This window comes from Zeus faber (assembly GCF_960531495.2).
Source record: "Zeus faber genome assembly, chromosome: 7".
In the NCBI taxonomy this organism is placed as follows: domain Eukaryota; kingdom Metazoa; phylum Chordata; class Actinopteri; order Zeiformes; family Zeidae; genus Zeus; species Zeus faber.
In genome coordinates this window covers 9,342,379-9,361,447 of record NC_137203.1, presented here as the reverse complement: position 1 = coordinate 9,361,447, position 19,069 = coordinate 9,342,379, and the positions used below count along the sequence as shown (strand labels likewise).

The following is a 19,069-nucleotide window of genomic DNA, read 5'->3' as shown; positions in this document are numbered from 1 at the left end:
ATCAGAACCACCTCCTGGTCACACAACAGGGAATACAGCGATACGCTTGTTTGCATGGGCACGACGATCCTTGGGATAATCAAATTCAGATTAAGACTAATCAGACTAGATATCGATATGTAGCTACTGTACATAACACGTAAGGCTTTGGACGATGTACTTCCGTCACGCGACAACGTTCCTTGTTACGACGTCAAAAAAGGAGAAGTACGCTTGACAACCATACAGTACGTTTTAGCTTTAAAGTGGAACGACAATCAACTGTGCTCACCCAAACATCCTGTAAAGTAATTAGTGAAGATGTTAAACATATTTACAGACGATCTGGGATCCTCTTTGTGTGTGTGTGTGTGTGTGTGTGTGTGTGTGTGTGTGTGTGTGTGTGTGTGCCTGCCTGCGTGCGTGCGTGTGTGTGTGTGTCCAATGACAACTGGAGGAATGCCATCCGTTTTATCGCGGCGGCGTGGCCGTTAAGTTGGATTACTTGTCCGACAGGAGGCTGCGTCGGGTCGAGGGGGCTTCAGTCGGCGCGGAACAACCATCGACACAACACCACACAGCTCACACAGAGGCCAACATCTGCCATATTTGTTTGTGTGTTTGTGCATGTGTGCGCGTTTGTGTGTGTGCACGCATTTGTGTGTGTGTGTGTGTGTGCACTGGCAGGACGTGGTGTGCATCTCTTTGTCGTCAGCCACTAGAGTCCGGTAGCGTCTGCAGGCTCATATCCTGGCCGGCTCTGTGTCCTTGTCCTCCAGGAGGCCGATGAACTGAGCGAAGCTCTCCTTCACGGCCTCCATGTTGTCCACTGCGCTGCCCTCCAGGATCCAGCGCTTCCCTCTGGCCAGCGGCTCCAGCTCAAAGTACTTCTTGATCTGTCGGGGAGAAGCAGAACGCCGGGTCACTATCGATACGCACAACCTCTGGGAGGAAGGAGTCGATTCTTTACCAGGGCTCTGTCAACGAGGCTGTTTTTCCCAAATGGTCATTTCTGACCCGGGGTGATATTTACATGGCTTTCGTGGGGATTCCATGAGTTGATGAGACCGGTGTGACTGGCAAAATGCCCGTATGGAAAAGCTCCCGGTCAATCAAATCACTCTACCAACTGTTGCATAAGAACCAATGAACCGCAGAAGCCCAACATTGATTTCAAAGCAGCTTTCAGCCTCAACCAGAGTAAGTGCACGTTCACAACAATAGCCCAAAAATGTTCAATGTGGCTTTAAGATTCAATTAATAATTGTTTTTAAATATTCTGAAATGAATAGTTATTTCCAATTTATCTAAGCTATGAAGTCCAAGTACCTTTATGAGTGGTGTTCAAACACTATCAATGAAATGACTCACTTTTGTTCTTCTCAATTGAAGTATTTTAGGCCATAAAGCCACCAAAGCACCAGTTGTATTGCATCACAGAATTATATTTTATAAGAAGCCAATCCAGATGGAGTTACACAGTCTTCTGCCTCATACTTACAACTACTTTAATTTGACTTCTTTGAGGAACACATAATGATCTTCCCACAAATATTCACAAAACAGTCGAGACTCGGCCGACAAGGCCCAGCCTTCACTCAAAACCATTTTCCTTCAAATACATCTTTATTTTGCGTAATTGCTTTCGAAGAGTTGATTACAAAGTTCGTATGTCGTCCTAATCCAATTCCCGGTGGGTCGTAATAGGTTGGAGGTCCTTTGCGAAGGGGGTTGGGAAGGTTTTGGGGGCAGAACCAGAACCAGCTGCTCTGCGCTGACACATGTGAGTGAAGGGAAAGTGTCTCCGACCCCCGCTGGAAGGACAGCGGGTTGTTAAGGGTTCTCACTGTTTCACGCTGAGCGTAATGGGCTCAGCGCTGGATCTCCACAGTGAGCACAGCGTCGTCATCCTGGATGTTTGTGTAACGGCGTCTAATGAGAGCAGATCCATGTCACGGATGCAATAAACAAGAAAACACTCTTTATTGGAATGTGTGCAATTAATGAGGTACTTATGCCATTTTAATAACATTTAAAATAATCGCATGTTTCACAAATTAATATTTCCTTAACACTTATTGAAATATTTGAAAAATAATTGTTTAACAATAAACGGGCTTCCATCAGCACCACTCAAACCACAAATGTGAATGGATGTAATTTACCAGAGGGAAAATGTAATTTTACACAATATTTGAACAGAGAATTTTGTACCCATCAGATGGAGCACAAACAGCAACTTTGCTTATACTCTAACGCCATGTAGCCGTGCACAAAAGCAAAGTATAGAGTACATCAAATATATATATATATGCATTTCCAAATCAGATCGAAGATGGTTTGTTTTGTAACTCAATATGCACAAAACCGGTGAAGGCGTTTTTGTGCACCTTGGAAGCACCAGCACATCCAAAAGTGTGCCTGTCACACGGTCAAATGACTTTTCAACTTCAAGTGAAATTGCTTTTGTCTAGACCTAGCTGGGCTGTCTGGCTGTGCCATGGTGTGTGGCATGAAGAGGATGGGGAACAGAAGGAGGAGGAGAGAGGGGGAGGGGGGTATCCTTTGTGTCTGCTCAAATCCAGCAAGCCATGCCAGCGAGTGGGAGAGCGAGCCCGTCTCTGCCCCCCTGAGCAGAGTCTCCGTCCGGGTGTAACGTGAGTTTAATGACAGATTAAGTCACCTCAGCCGCGTTTGGCCCAGAGGCCTGGCTGGAAAGCTGAGCGGACCCAAACAGTGTTAACAAATCTGTCTGGGTAACTTGAGCTGCCCTAGTCCCGGCTCTAGCCCCAGACCTAGGCTGCAGACGATGCGGCTGGCTGCCTGTCTGGCTGGCTCTCTTGTCTGCCTGTGGCCAAGGCCCTCTTCTGGAAGACTCTGGCCCCTGCACTGGCAGACAGTCAAGCAGCCAGCAGTGACCTCTGTGTGAGTGGAGACCGGCTCATCCTTACCGCACAGCCCAGCAGAACACACCCGGGACTCAATGGGCAAAGTACAGCGAATGTAATGCTTGGCAGCGAAACACAGACTTGAACCATCCTAACAAGGACATTAGAGACTTCAAATGCCGGTAGAGTTACTGTATAGTTTTGTGTTTTGAGTGAAATTGCCTGGGAAACGAAGGATTCGCCCATTTTCTTCTACCAGGTGGCTATAGAGCCTTTCAAGCTGGTCAGGTTTAACAGAGAGATTTTGACTCACAAGAGAGGGCCGGGCGGGTATGTCCCCAAAAAGACCCCAGTCGACCGTGCATGAAGGAACCCTGTGACCCCGTGAATGGGTGTAGCCCCACTCACTTCCCAGCGTGGCCCAAACCAGTTTCCCTGAGATTAAGTCCTCCTAAGCACACTTATGCTCGCCTTAAGGAGTTGCGTGAGGCAGTTGAATGGGTAAGCTCCACAAGACATAGTTGCCAGATGGCTCCTGGGATGACCACTGGGTCACCTAGTCTAGCCTCTTCTAGGTCATACGGACCCCGGGCCATGTCTTGCGGACGGGAGAAAGCCGCTTACGCCTGGGAAGAGACTGTCAAAAAGTTACTCTAACCAGCCGTGATTGTGTCAACTATCTGCTGCTGGAGTTCAGCCATATTTCCCCCTTCAACGAGGTATATTGTTGCAGTGGGGAAGCTATTAGCCAGGAGGTAAATCAAGAGCACCCGTTTGGTTTGGCAGCGGGTACATACTGGATAGCTGGGCAGTAGCTTCCAAGACTTTGCTGGCTCTGCAGAGGACCGGGCGCTATGCAGCACATTTTTAAGGTGTATTGAAATTTACCAGACTTTTGAGAATAGTGGTGTATGATTTACTGTATTGCCATTATGCTACTACTATGTATTAGCTCCTCTTTATGTTTTGGCTTTTTTTCCAATGAGTGATTTTGAAAAATCTTATTTGGGAAAAAAAGTGCACATTTCCAGGTCTCACTTGAATAATGTTATTCCATAAACAAGAAGGGGTTATTAGTATTACTTGATGTCAGACATGCCCGTTTTGTTATTTTCCACTCTTGCTCCTAAAATCTACAAACAATCCATTAGAATTGAAAATGAATTTAATCACTTGTGTTGTGTCTATCATTGTACACATCTTTAGAAATGTGTGAATTAAGAATTTATAACTACTATGGCCATTGTGTCAGACATCTGTCATCGGGTGAATATGAGACAGTTCGCTCAAAGGTGAATTAGGCACTGACAGAGAAAACTTAAGGGTTTAAAATGTGCCACCTAATGCCTTCAAGGTGTCCTCATGCAGCTAGTCAGCTAAGCTTAAGCCCTGGCGAGCCTCCTTTGTGGCCTTATGACTGTAGGATGGCTGTCCATGCCACATGCCCAGCTGCTCTCCAGCCCATGCCAGATAATGACATGCCATGGCCACTGTAAGGGCCACGGGCAGGTCTGACAGGGGGAACAGGTAGCATGGATCCATAGCTTTGGTCTGGCCTAGTGACCAACTTAGCGCGGGGGGAGGGCGGTAGGGAGGGCAGAAAGAGATGAAGGGAGGGAGAGAGAGATAGAAGGGTAGATAAAGGAGAGGCTCGGTCAGCCCCTGTCTGGCCGCTTGGTACCAAACAGATATACCAAAGATATACATGAATTAGGCTGTGGAGAAGAGCCCTACACCGGACAACACACTTAATTCTAAAATCTAATGCTTTGCAGTGGTATGGAGGTGGTTGGGGAGTTGAGTCAACAGGTGGTGCTCAAATGTGTGTCCACTTCAATTAAAGGGCATTATGATTTTGATGAGTGCGCTTTAATATAATTATGAGTTGCTAAGCAATTGGGTAAGGCTTTAGATCAGATCATGGTCTCTTATTTTCCTAATAATTTCCTAGGAAGGAGTCAATATGTTATGATTACCTTTATTTGGAAAATTTCATGTAATTATCCTATAGTTTCTTAAATATTACCTATGAAGCACTATACTACCTATAGGGTCTATCTGTATAAGTCTTTATTTAGGTCCAAGTCTTTATTTCAATAGTAAACTAACAAGGGCAGGCACAAAGGTAAAAAAGAAACAAAAACAAAACAATCTGTCTCAGGAAAGGAGGAAAAGGAGTTGGCTATGCACCAAATAAATTGCTAAATAATACATATTTAAAATAAAGTTCTTATCTGTGTAGTTGGGTAACCAAATGAATATGTCTTTATTTTTCCAGTTATGACATCGCAATGTTGCGTTTCCTCCTGAGCTGCAATTATAACCAACTTAACCAAACTGACCGCAACTGTTTTCCACGCAATCACTGTGTCACTTCACGGTTCTTTCTTTGAAACTCAAATGAGCAGCTTCCTGCCAGCTGTACCAAAGTCCGTCCTCCCGTTCCCTGACACGACAGTAAATACAAACCTTTCTATGACATTATCAGGGAAAACCCCGGGAATCGAAAGTGCCACCGGCCAATTCTAGTTTCTCAATCACCCACAGAGTCGTGGGCCTACGGGAGATTCGTAGAAACCGTCTCCAGACCGGGCTTGTCCGGAGGTGATCCAGGTCGATGGAGCTTCCTCGACGCTGCGGTGGCGGAGCTCCAGCGGAACACACACTGACAAGCCACTCGGTTAACACATCATGTTAGGGATCTTATTGAGGTTGAAAAAAAGAAAAAGGCAAAGAAAAAGGCAAAGAAAAAGACGCGCCACGGTTCGATGGTATTTCGCTATGTAGAGGTATTTGGGAACTCTATAGCCTTGCCTTTGCGGAGGTTAACAACAAAGCCAGATGGAAGAGACCCCAGTTTGTTGGATACTCTCCGACGGCAGATTGGTATCGCGAAAGAAAGTTAAATGACTCGCGCTGTCAACTCTCGATTGCTCATCCGGGTGTGTGTGTGTGTGTGTGTGTGTGTGTGTGTGTGTGTGTGTGTGTGTGTGTGTGTGTTTCTTTGTGGTGTCTCAATCTCAAAGCAGCCCCCCGCCCCCCCAGGGGGCCCGAAAGTCCGAGAGAAAAAATAACCAACTAAACTAAATTCAATAATATCAAGTCATACTAGTAACCCCTTCCTGTTTAAGTAATTTGGTTATTAAAGCAAGAACAGGAAATGTTCACTTGAGATCATTTTGCCTCTTAGCGATGCTGAGGAAGCCAAAGCATGAAGAGGAGATGATAAAAGCAGATACACACACACACACACACACACACACACACACACACACACACACACACACACACACACACACACACACACACACACACACACACACCTATAAACACTACTACTTGCCTGCTGGCAAACTATTAAAACTCTCCTTCAGTATAAGGAGCATTACTCAATAAACTCATTGAAGTAAAGTGGAGGAAATTTGCTCGGAGGGTTTTTTTGTCAAGGTAAATTCAAAGCGCCTTTCAAAAATAACAACACCCTTGTTTCCACACCTAGTGCGAAGTACGAACGCATACAATAAATGCTCTTCAATTAATTATTGTCTTACCTTATAATTTGAGAATCATCTTTTGAATCGCTTTGCCCTGTTCTACATGCTTTTATGGATAAATAAAATAAATAAACAAACAAAACCCACACACAACAAAAACGCCGGAACTAAAATATTTTAATACCGTAGAGCAGTAGTATCTTCATATACTCAAGTTCTCGTACTATAACCAAACATCCATCACATTTGTCAAAACCCCCATCGACTGGAGATGGAATCATCCGCCGGTCTCCGGACTAGAGAAAGTGGAAGACTCAAATATCCGAGACAATCAATTCCATCCCCTGACACGTCGGCCCCCGGTGAAGATATCCATCACCTGGGATAGTCCCACAGAGGAGGCTGAACCCAAATGAGGTGTGGGGTTGTGGGAGGTGTAACACGAGATCCACTTAACATATAATAGATATGCCTCTGTTTGCTTTTCGGCCTAACATAAAGAGCCTTAAAGACACGAGAGCCCACAGATCCCCGGGCGGGGAGCACTTGATAAAAAAACAAACACTCTGGGAAGGCTTTAACTCAAAACGTTGGACTGCGTGCCGGTCCGCGGGTACAACATCTTAAGTCTATTTAAGCGCGGCTGCGACACCTTGGGCGACCGTCGAGCGTTTTTATAGGAAAGGGGATTATCGTCGGCGAGCCTTTCTCAAGGCAGCCGACGCCCCATTCACCTGTTAAGTAAGGGAATAAGCCGCGCATGGGGGTGGGGGGGATCACTCGATAACCTTTGTTTGTTATGTGAGGTGTGGAATTTGGAAAGCGTTCGGCACCTTGCACGAGTAGCGAGCGGGTGGCACGGCACACCGAAAAACGGTATTCGAAAGTACACCAGTATTGAAAGCAAAAATAAATGAAGATAAAAGGGTGGCGTGGACGGGACACGCGGCCAAGTGTATGCACAGAGAGAGAATTCTCAGAGACGCTCTGCAATGGGTCTTTCCTCACCCCTCAGCGAGATAACCGTCGCGCCGAGGCCCAACGCGCCCAGAAGCCACCCTGGAACCCGGCCAAGGGTTCTAGAACTCTCGGTTGCGGGGGCCTACGCAGACAACGAAATGAAGTCCCCGTGTTGTTGCAAAAAATCCGTGATGTGTGCAGATTTACCGTCCCGGATGACTCGGGTTGGAGCGCGGGCCTCCCCCAGGCTGGGCTCGCAGGTTCAAAGTGATCCAGTATCGGCACACCGTCTTCAAAGAGTATTGACCACTGCCAGGTCAGGGACGTCCTCAGAGGTGCCATAAATCCCGGCTAGACTGCACGAGGGACCATCGTGCTGACCCTTTCAGCACGCTGCTCGGAACAATGCTATTGCACTTAAGGGCCCGTTATAATGTCCTTTCCATATAGGCCGGCGTCCTGAAAATGTATCCCAAAGATGCTCCTGAAAAGATTCCCATTTGTACAAATGAGCAAGCCGGCCTTTTATTTATTCTTTTGCTTTGTTTTTACAACCGCAAATGGTTTTATTTTGAATTTTTTTTTTTTTTTTTTTTGGATAACACAGAACAGCGGCAGTCCTGTTACCTCAGATCCAAGCCTCGAGTCTAGCGTTTGGCAACGGTGGATGTTTGTTTCGAGCAAACATGTTCGAACTTACTCTGACGATTTTAGGGTCCGATCGTGTGTCGTGAACCTGCCAGGAGTGGATGAGCTGCACAACCCTTTAGCGCGGTGGTCTCAAACGACAGGCCCCCGGGGCCCACACCCGGCCCACGTGACAATTTAACGTGGCCCGCGACATTGGGATAAATATACTGTAAATTTGGCCCGTAAATTAATCCGCAAAAATGTAGTAAATGTTTTCAAAATATAAAACAGAATGAAATAGATCATAAGATAACTGTCTAACAGGATTATGAGTCAACTCACTAATGTGCGGGAGAACAAAACAATACAAAACAAAACAAAGAAACAGGCCGGTTTTCCCATGAAGTTCAACGCGGCCCCCCTGGAGGAAGAAAACCTGGCCAGTGGCCCCCAGGTCATTTGAGTTTGAGACCAACGCTTTTCACACACAAAAAAAAAAAAAGAAAAAACACTCGAGCCCACTGGTTATGTTTGGCCATTACAGTAGGATCAATCTCAGAGCCATGGGTATGTTTGACCGCATAGCAACCGCTTTCAGATTAGGTTCTGGGGAGTCGTCAAGGAGGGAGGTTCGGAGACGTTGTTGACGTTACAGTTCAGATGCAGGAATGAAAATCTTCCGATGGGGCCTTTGGCCGACGGCAAAAGGGGGGGGGGTTAGCAGACGCGACGGGGAAAGGAAAGCGTCCCTCTTCTTATGCAGGATGGAGAATTAATTGGCAGGGTCAATGGCTGGGCCACGACCCCCTTCACCAGGGGTTGACCTGCGGAACATTAAAAAAAAAAAGCCAATGAAGGCGGGATAGGGATGTGGGGGTGGCTGGGTCAAATCTGTGTTTGCCTTGCCTTATTACAGATTTACAGTAACTCAATTTATAAAAGGCCAAGAGCCCCCTGACAAGAAACATCTGGTCTCTGGGACTTCAGCGGGTGAGCTGGCAACCTGCCCAAACTCCCTGCTGCAGGGGCAATCGCGCCAGCACTTTCCCCTGAAGCTCCCTCCCTCCCTCCCTCCTCCTCCGCCTCCTCCGCCTCCTCCTCTCCCTTTCGCTTTCTGCCGGTCGCTTGTGAAGGGGGCCCGCTGTGCTGTAGCGGCCCACACAGAGGTCCTTAAAGCCCAGGAGGTCTGTCACAAGCACCGACCCCGCCCCACCCCCCTCCCCACGGACCCCCCTGGTGGGACCCTCTACCCTTTTCACTCTGAGGCCCCGCTTTCACTCCCTGGTCCTGACAGTTGACCAACTTGAAAGCTGCTGCAAGCTCCTGCGCACACAGCATGCAGCGCCTCTATCAAAAGATTTAAACCATGCGCCAGGTTGCTGCCTGCACTCTCTCTCCCTCTCCCTCCCTCCCCCCGTTTTGGGACTATAATTTGAAATTCAGGGTTCTCTTGGGCATTCCTTCCTCTTTTGCCTTGCATACCTTCTAATGATAATCATAACCATAGCGCATTGCGTTATTGTGTTTAGAAACTGGTGTGCGTTTTCTGTAAACTAACGACTGTGCCTCCAGCTCCTCGAAATGGAAGGCAATGAAGCACAGGAATGTCACAAAGTTAAGAACCACGTCACAGGCGAGGTTCCAGTTGTTTTATTTTACCATACTTGTTTTGATTACCAATATTCATATCACTTATAATATAATAACAAAAGTGTGGTATATAAAAAATAAATGAACAAAATCATTTTCGGAGGATGCACTCACTATGTTTCTTAACCCTCGCTGTAGTGGGCAGATGAAAATCTCAAAGCATTTTTCCCCATTAGTATAGCATTGCTTTGCCATCAAGGGGAGGGATTCTTTTTTTTTTTTGTCAATGGTTTGAGTCTCAATGGTTGAAAAAGACCACAGAGGAGAACCCCCCAATTCTCAGTGTTAGATCCCTGTGTGTCAGAAGTGGAAGCCGGGGAGGGGTGGTCGGATCGCAGGCTGAATAGGTTTTTTCGGAAGTCTTGTCCTGGCTAGTGGCGGCTGGTCATCTGACCCTGCTTGTGCTTGACCACACAAAGAGGAGGGCACCGACCACAATTGGGACGGGAGAGATCGAGAGAAGTGGGGGGTTCTCCGCTTTGGACCAACGGAGAGTCCAGCCCTGAATGGGGTCCGGACGGCTGAATCACTCCTCCCGCTGATTTGAAGCGCGGACCCATTGGGGGTCAGGGTTCACCGGCATCTGAGGCATGCTGTGTGGGAAAAGCGGCGCACGATGCCACCACAACCTGCCCACTACCCCCTCACGCACGGTGCCCCTTAACCTCCCTGAGGGAGAGACCTTCAGTCCAGGAGTGACAGGATGAGAGGGGTTGTATGGGAGAGAGCTGCAAAAGGAGCAGGGATGTCGGTGGGAGGCAGGGTTTTGATGGTAGAAAGACAAAGATGTATAGGAGTAAAGGCATCAAAGAAACAACAATAGTTCCCTAAGTAGGTTCACATATTGCGCTTCGAAAAGTCGGTCTCGAGGGGGTAATCAATATGCAGCGCTCGACTGGTTTTCCAAACCCCCCCCGGCCTCCTAAGGTAGGATGGATCAAGCGCGGGGCACACCTCTGAGAGATCTCCAATAACACCGAAGGTCTGCCTTTCCCCGTACGCATTAATGCCCGGTCCGCCCTCGAAACGGGCAAAAACCATGAAGCGGCCAGATGCAATCACAGGCTAAAAGAGTTCAACTCTAAAATAGCCTGTGTAATATGAAAACATCAGACAAGCTCTTGCGGAAATGAAGGTTCAGAGTTGAGGCTGTTGTAACACACCGAGCCCCTGCGTCTGTGGAGCAGGTGGTCTCCAGCCGGAAAGCAGGCAGAGGCTCCTAATCCATTTCGGGGGATCTGCAAAACCCCCCTGTTCCCTCTCTTGCAAAAGGCACAGACGCACAACACCCCTCTCTTGTTTCCCGACGCGATAATTGGAGATTGACGTCGGCGCGTACTTGCGGTCGTCGGCCGTGCGAGTGGAAACCTTCCGGCTCTTCCTTTCCAGAGTCCTTCCGGGAAGAGCGTATAATAACAAGGCCGGGGCGAATGCTTTTTCGCCTTTCTTTCGGCGCTGTCTGGTAATGTTCTGTTCCCCGGCCCTTAAAGCAAGCGGGGCTCGCGGAGCGCCGAGAATAAAAACCACAGGCTTTGTGGGACGCATGATTGATTATATGTTCGATGTATGTCAGCAACTCATTATATGTTCATTACACCCACAGGAGATTGGTTAAGATGAGTTAAACATTTTGCAATCCTGACGGACTTTAACAGGCCAAAATGGACAAGTATTCTCAAACACCAGGTATTTTCGGTTATATTATTATAGGACTGAAATTAAATAATGATCGGAAGGTAAGGTAATACCGAGAACAGGAGCGGAGGAGGGGAATTTGAAGACCATATAAAAGTATAATAGTGGAATGCAACGTGGGCTCGATCTCACATAAGATGTTACATCACAGTTTTCCGTCCAGTTTCCATCCCTATTTCGATTACCCTCTTTGCCGTTCTTTTTTTTTTTTTCTTTCCCCAACCCAGGCGATAATTTGCAACTAATGCTCGGACAAATTCACACTTAACTATTGAGAAACTGGCCGCAGCTTCTGTGCTCGAATGCGAGCCCCACAGGCCAAAGTCTTTAGTCATAAAAACGGCCGTTAAATCTCCTTTGCAAAAACGAGAAGCTCACAGTTTTTATGTTATAGCGAAAAAAAAACAAAAAACCTCTGCACTTTGTATGGATTATTTTAGCAAATAGCTACTCAATAGTTACTTAAAACATGTTTAAAAAAAAAATACACTCAGACCCATGGGATGTAATACCAATTTCCTATTTTCAAGAATAAGGCTTCATATTTTTACAGCTTCAGACATTTTCCGGTTGAGCGGCATTTACACACAGCGAGGAGCCGGGGCAGACTGCTAAGCCTCGTGATCACAAAGCGCTGGGTGAGGTTGCGCTACGACGGGAACCACCGTACGCCTTCAATTACAGCTGGGCGTGAAAAAACCCCCCAAAAAACGGCGAACCCATCCTTTAAACTTTCCACTTGCCGTAATAAAGAAATCAGACGCCAAAGCCGCCGACTCCCTTTTTAATGCGCCCGTGTGAGTTTGGACATCCACCCATCAACACCAAGCTTTACAAGCGAGGGCATGAAGTAGTCCAGCAACAAGACTAGCACTTTAAAGTTTAAGATCAACAACAAAAAATAAATAAAAGTGTTTTACACACAACGTCACAATTGGTCGTCGGTGGCGGCACACGACGTACCACAGATAAAGATTACGGTTGAAAACAAATACTGATTAGTTAGACCACTGAAGACATCCTAATAGACTAGGGACCACCCATTACTACTAGGCGGAACAACTACCTTAATATTCAGAGCACAGTGTCTAAAGCATGCAAGACTGCACCAACAGATACCAATACGTGGCTTACATGTAATGCCAGACGACATGCCATCTCCTTACCGTGTTTTTTTTTTGTTTTGTTTTTTGGAAGAAGAAGAAGAACAACAACAATCTTTAATCGTCACACGTTGTGGCTGCACACTGTAACGCAGCATAACCGCAAAGAACCACAAAGACAAGCATCTGTTGAGTCCATCACTCAGGTGGCTGCTGACTGCTCGGTCACTCATGAAAAGCACCTTATAATCACTCCTAAAACCCAACAAGCGAAAGAATAACAAGCGGTACGGTGGGAAGTCGGCCGCTGAGAGCATGCCCTCGTTTAAAGTGAGACAGTTAAAAAGATAAAAAAAATAAAAATAAAAATGAATGGTGGCACAAAGAATGGTGGCACAGACCCAAGTTATGTTGATTAAATGTCACCAGTGACCAGGGTGATCATCCATCCACAGTCAACGTTTTGAGTGCAGCAGAGCTGCAGGGGTGACGTAGCGCTGCAGCCAACCAGGAAGTCAGCGCCGCCCCGCTCCCCTCCACAAAAAGCCACTGGGATTCTTCCCTTGGGTTTTGGATTGTTGCAGAAAATAAGCTCCGTGGCAAACGTACCTTTATGATACTGCAGGGGCTATGTATGATACTACGTTTTGTTCAGCAAGATCATCTTCACAAATGAAACCACTGATGATTTTTTTAAGCGTAAAAGCAATCGCCAGGATTTAAAAGCTGACATTAGGTTATAAATGAACTACACCACGGTTGCATGACTTCAACGTCACCACCACTAATACACACACACACACACACACACAAAATGCATAAATATACTCACACAATGCATAAATACACACATACACAATGCATAAATACACACACACACACACACAGTTTATATATGTACATACACACATACATACATGAGTGGAGTATTTACTGACGTTTTTTATGTGCGTAGAACAAAACGGAAAAAATCTCTTAAGCTTGTGATAACCACACACCTTATTTCAGGCATCGAACCAAAAGCCCCCAAAAAAAACTACTGACTCCAAGACGAGGGAAGCGGGAAAATACTAACTCACTTCCGGGTTTGAGGACTAAATCCTGCGGCACTCTATATGCAGAGATTTAGGAACCAGGATATACTGTAATGCTTGTAAATAAATGCATGAAGGTCACGAATATTTGCTTCTAATTTGCCAAGAAATATCCAGCTTTGTTACAATTAAACAGTATTCCGTTTGCTTGCTGCACGTGGTCAGGTGGTCAGCACGCCGTCATTTACTCTTGACAATAATTGGGGGGACAGAGCTCAGTAAGGTCACCTGCATCTCATCCCTTTTTTCCACCGTAGCCAGCAGTCAACGAGTGGGGGGTGGGGGTGGGGGTGGGGGTGGCTTCAGTCTAGACGGTTCAATACGCAGTTGACTTTTTAAACCCGCTTGTCTGGAAAAAGAGCAGACGTGAGGTAAGAGGAGGGTGAGCCGCTGCCACGGCCAGCCGGCAAGGGACAGGCGGGCGGGGGAGAGAGAGGGATGGGGGGGGAGGGGAGAGAGAGAGAGAGAGAGAGAGAGAGAGGGAGAGAGAGGGAGAGAGAGAGAGAGAGCGAGCGACGCCATCGGAGAGAGCTATCCGAGTCGCCCGCCGTGGCTCCATTGTCAAGGTCAGCGAGCCACGGAGTGAAAAGTCACGCCACCTGACCCCCCCACCCCCACCCCCACCGCCACCACCCTCCCTCCCTCTCCGCCTGTCTGGGTTCCCGCTGTTCAACCCCTGTCCTTCCCCTCCAAAACCTCCATCCGTCTCGCCTGCTCACTCAGCGTACGAGGTAAGCCGGAGAACTCAGCCTCGGAGACGGCACACGATGTTCCAAAGGTCACGTTCAACTTCTCTTTTTTTTTTTTTTTTTTTTCCCCCCCCCCCCTCTTTAATGACGCGACACAATCGCAGTTTGTTCCCCGATCGTCGCAGACTCCAGAGGACTGTGCAACTATTTACATCGCATTTGCACGCGGCACGCTGGCGAACGCCACCGACCCCTGACCTCTAAACCAGCGACCAGAGCAAATATCGTCGTATCCGCCGTATCTTTACAGTGCGCGGTGCATGTCCGGAGGGCTCTGTAACGACGGGTTTGCAAAAAAACCCCCCCAAATATATATATATAAAAAAAAAAAAAAAGTTTACGGAGGAATCTTAAAATTCCGATTTGCATTACTGCAAGCGCTCTAGGCGCGCGCACGGCGCCGAAGACGGACGAGCGTGGACCCGCGCCACTTTGGAAGCCGCTTTAATTGTCACAGAGAGAGGATGGATGGGATTGCAACATTAAATGATTCTCATGGCAGAGGCAAAACTCTTGAGGGGCTACGGACATCTGCTGGATCGTTTGACGGGGCCATTGCACCGCGCTGCACGTACCGCCCCCGCCGCAAGCTCCCAAACTGTTAGAGATGCCTAATCACCTCCGTGACGCCAGCGTGTCGACAAAGGGCTCGGGCTTCAGTTCGGTCTCCCGCGGTCAGCTCGCGCTTTACGCGCTTGTTGTCGAGTACCGGGCCGCGCTCGTTTTTTTTGGCAACGAAATAAAGGGCGGGTTCGCCACGGCGGTGACACAACCGTCTCTGCGTCGTCAAGGTTTATGAAGCAGCGAGTGTGAAGGGAGAGTAACCCTTTGAGGGGGGAGAATAATAATAAAAACTAAATAATCCCCCCTTTGAATCATCCTCTCTTTTTACAAGCGACAGTGATACTAGGATTCTGCTGTGGCTTCGGCCCGGGAAAAGGCAGCTCAGCGGAAAGGCGGAGGGGGCGAAAAATCCCCCACGCGTAGCAGACGGGGGTCGGCCCAGAGAAGACGCAGAGTATTAAAAAAGCCGTGACACCATCATAACCACAAGTTCCTTCTCAAACTTTGAAAGCAGATTTGCATATTTACGCAGACAAGCGCGCTCAGCTGAAGGGAATGCCTCGGTGGGATCACGCGGATCAATCGACAAAAAAGAATCGACACACAATTTGATCAAACAGATGACCCGATTCCAACCCCCCCCCCCCAAATCGTGCACAAACAACCTCGCTTCCTGTTGTCATGACCCAGCTGGCTAAAATCAGCCGCTTTCCAACTCTAACAGTGACGCAAGTCCGAGGTATGTCCGCCGGGTCGGCAACGCGGCTGCTGAAAACGTGTCCGTCTCCGTCCCCGGGTTCCGCTGATTGGTCCTCACCTGTTGCCTCACCGCCCGCTCCGCCAATGCGCTGGCCGCTGCGGCAACCTACAGTCACCAGCGTCACCGGCCACAATGACACACACCATGTGCCAGACGTTTGACGAAACTTTCCGACACCGGGCGCCAAATTAGTCAGCGGAGCACAGCGTCCACCCAAAGAGTGCCAAGACCCGAAAGTTCACGGTGTGCAAGCAGCGACGGAGAGAGGAGTTCACTTCCGCTCGGGCCAACGTCCGACGCCCTTAGCCTGCGCGTATCGCCGTCGGCAGAGTGATCGACGCGCGGACGGGTGGCCGTTTTTTAGGATCGGACGGACGTTTCGCCTGGGCCTCCGGAAAAAAAACCAAAGACAAAAACAAAGGGGTTCTTGAAGGTGACTGGGTAACAGCTCACGGCTCGTCACGGCAGGAAACGCCAGCGCCGCCGAGGATCCTGTGGAGCCCTCTGGTCCTCGCGCAGACGTACGCGCTGCTTTTTATTTCATAATTCGGCGACGGCTTCCTATTTCCCATCCAGATGTGACCGTCACTTACATTTGGCTCATTTGGGAGGTGAACAGGATACTTCTAACCACGGTGCTACCTTCAGTCACTTCCTATTTAAGTGAATGAAAAACGGGAAGCAAAGCCTTCAATCTCACGGCAGCAAAAACAATGATTAATAGTCTCCAGGTCGTCGTACAAGAGCCATTGATTAATCATCTGGAGGGCTTTAATCTGAACAAATTACCCCCATTTTGATCATGACTCTCAGATTGCGTGCCAGCAATAACAGGGGGAACGCTCACTTTTTAGATTCCACGAAATGAAAATAAAGTGCAGTCGTTTAGGCAAGAAGCGGCATGTGCAAGGTAGAGGCGTCAGCCGAGCTCTATGAAAATGAAATCTTCAATGCCGCGTGAAGTCATTACTCGCAGAGAGCGTTTTAGACGGTGTAAAAGACACAGCATCCGAGACGCCAGCTGGATGTCTACCACCTATTGAGGGTGGGTGAGAACAGTATGCGGCTCGGGGAGGAAGGAGGAAAAAAAAAAAAAAAAAGATGAATCACGTAAGTTGAAAACTTATTGAAACCCAAACTCGGCTGAGACTGAGAGGAAAAACACCTCCCTGTTCTGTGCGTGTGCACGTTTAAGTATATTCAATGTGCATTAAAGGATCCCCTTGCTGGAGGTTTTCACTTGAAATATGAAATGCACGCACACATGTGTGTATGCGTATGTGTACACACACACACACACACACACACACACACACACACACACACACACACACTCTTCTGTGAAAGTCATGCATGATGTCAGGGGCACTAGAGCGCAGGAAAGGGTTAAACAGGGAAACGTGCCTTTCGATGAACAGATTTAACCGATTTATGAACATTTTAATCAAACGCTCCTAAAAACAAATCCTAACAACACATCAAATGAGTTAGCAAAGCCTTCCTTGAGAGGACGGCAGAGAGAAACGTTTGCCGTTAATGGTGTTTGTATTCCTCCGCATTAACGAATGGCCCGAGTCAAACAAACGTCGAACCGAAAGAGATCATTATGCTATCACGTCGTTGAGGCTTCCACCAGAAATACAAACAGTCACTGGGCTGTCAAAGCAATGTCGGGAACAAAAAAATCATTATCGCCCATCCCTGGGGTCTCATAAACCTGCTTAAACAAACATCCTCAATGTGTAACACAAATCAAAAAGATAATAATAAATAAATAAATAAATAAATAAATAAATAAATAAATAAATAAATAAAAAAGACTCCCCCCTGCGATATTATTGAGAAAATTCACATAAACGTGCTTGATCATGCTCTTTCTGCTGCGCCAGAGTTGACGCCTCGGCCCCGCGTAATTCTTCAACATTTTAGAAACTACAGATGTACATCAGACATACTCATACCCTTTAAGGGAAACTTCACAAGTGTTGTGTGACATCTTTCTGCCCGAACCACGAGCAGCAGCTGAGAAGTGGGGAGAGGTGAGACCTCGGGGGGAAAAAAGCCCGCGCCCGCTGTTATCCGCCAATTACCTCCCAGTGATTGAGTGCAGCCTTCGCTGCAGGGAGTAAATTAGTACGTTTTGGCTACGATTCAAATGAAAATAAATTACTAAATCAAGTTCAAATCAAAGAGGATAAAGAAGTTTGCTGAGTGTGCATTGTTGCCGGGGCTGGAGTCTTTCCAAACTGGGCAGTCGCTTGTTTATGCGCTCAAAGAACCATTCATCCTCATAGTCGGTCGGGCCTTCCTCTCTTTTATCCCCCTGTCTTGAAACCCCTTTTTGTCTGACTACATCAGTGGTGGCCAACCTGGTTTTAAGCGTGGGCCACATGTGTGGCCCTTGTTTTGCTCTGCGGGCCACACCGTAGAGAACTGCACGCACTTTATTTTATATACTGTGTGGCCTGCGGGGCAACCACTAGCACACATTATAGCAGAAATTGTACAAAAGCTTAATATTTAATAAGCAATTTGGCCAACACAATAAAATAAAAAATATATATACATTTAAGACTATATTCATAAATAAAAAAATATATATTTCTTTATGAATACATTTTTAATAAATATTAATTTTTTTATCCCTTGGCTGTGCATTCCTCAAGCAGCAGGTCGGCCACCACTGCTCTCCATGTTTAGACCATCTGGAAATCACACACCTTGTGTTAATGACTATGTTACGTTGACTGAGCGTCTCGCTCGCGGACACTTCAGCGTGCCAGCGGGGGGAGCCGGGGATCGAACCGGTAATCTTCCGATTAGTAGTCGACACTGCCCCCGATTACATACACTGCCAGACTCAATGGACTCAATGAGGCGCCTTGCGGAGAGCTACTGTAGGTTCGAGGACTGGGAGGTGTGCATGTCAAGTAAGCGACCATTGCGATCAACACCCATGCATTACTTCAAAAAGGGCCCCAATTACAGATTATTACACATAAACGTTTCCGTTAAACCTGCCATTATACGGCTGTATACTATTTCCAACTGGAATTGTTTGAGGTGAAAGAGCATCCTCTCCATTATAAATGACTGGCAGTTCATTTCCACAGGTGAAAACTGTAAGCCATCCTTTCCAAAGGTTAGGATTACCAAAGAATAAAGAACAAACAATATCATATTTTTCGTTTAAGTTGTATGCCGGAAAAGCCCCATCAGTATGACACTCAACAACGGAGGTGTTTAAATAGGACAGGAAGGAGGGAAAAAGGGGTTTTCGGGACATCTTGATCGAACATTTCTTTGAAAAAAAAAAAAAGAAAAGAAAAAAAAGAAAAAGGAAAACAGATGAAGAAGAACTTTAATTCCACTCCCACACAACAAGAAAAAGTACACTGCTTGCGCTGCAATGTCCTGCGTCCGCATCCCTAGAAAGCAGAACTAATGCAGCCATTCTCCGGGGGGCTGTGACACAGCTGCTTTTCAGGGACCCAAAAAACCAT

The 19,069-nt window shown here is 47.2% G+C and overlaps 1 protein-coding gene across 1 annotated transcript in view; it reads right to left on the bottom strand.

Moving 5' to 3' along the window:
* Positions 1–472: 472 nt before the first annotated feature.
* LOC307232940 (ADP-ribosylation factor-like protein 15) overlaps positions 473–19,069 on the bottom strand; it is a 102,135-nt gene continuing 83,538 nt past the window's right edge. The window contains exon 5 of the mRNA XM_080004154.1: positions 473–875. Within this exon, the coding sequence (XP_079860280.1) occupies positions 723–875 (153 nt within the window). The 3' untranslated portion in view covers positions 473–722. The remainder of the gene's footprint in view (positions 876–19,069) is intronic.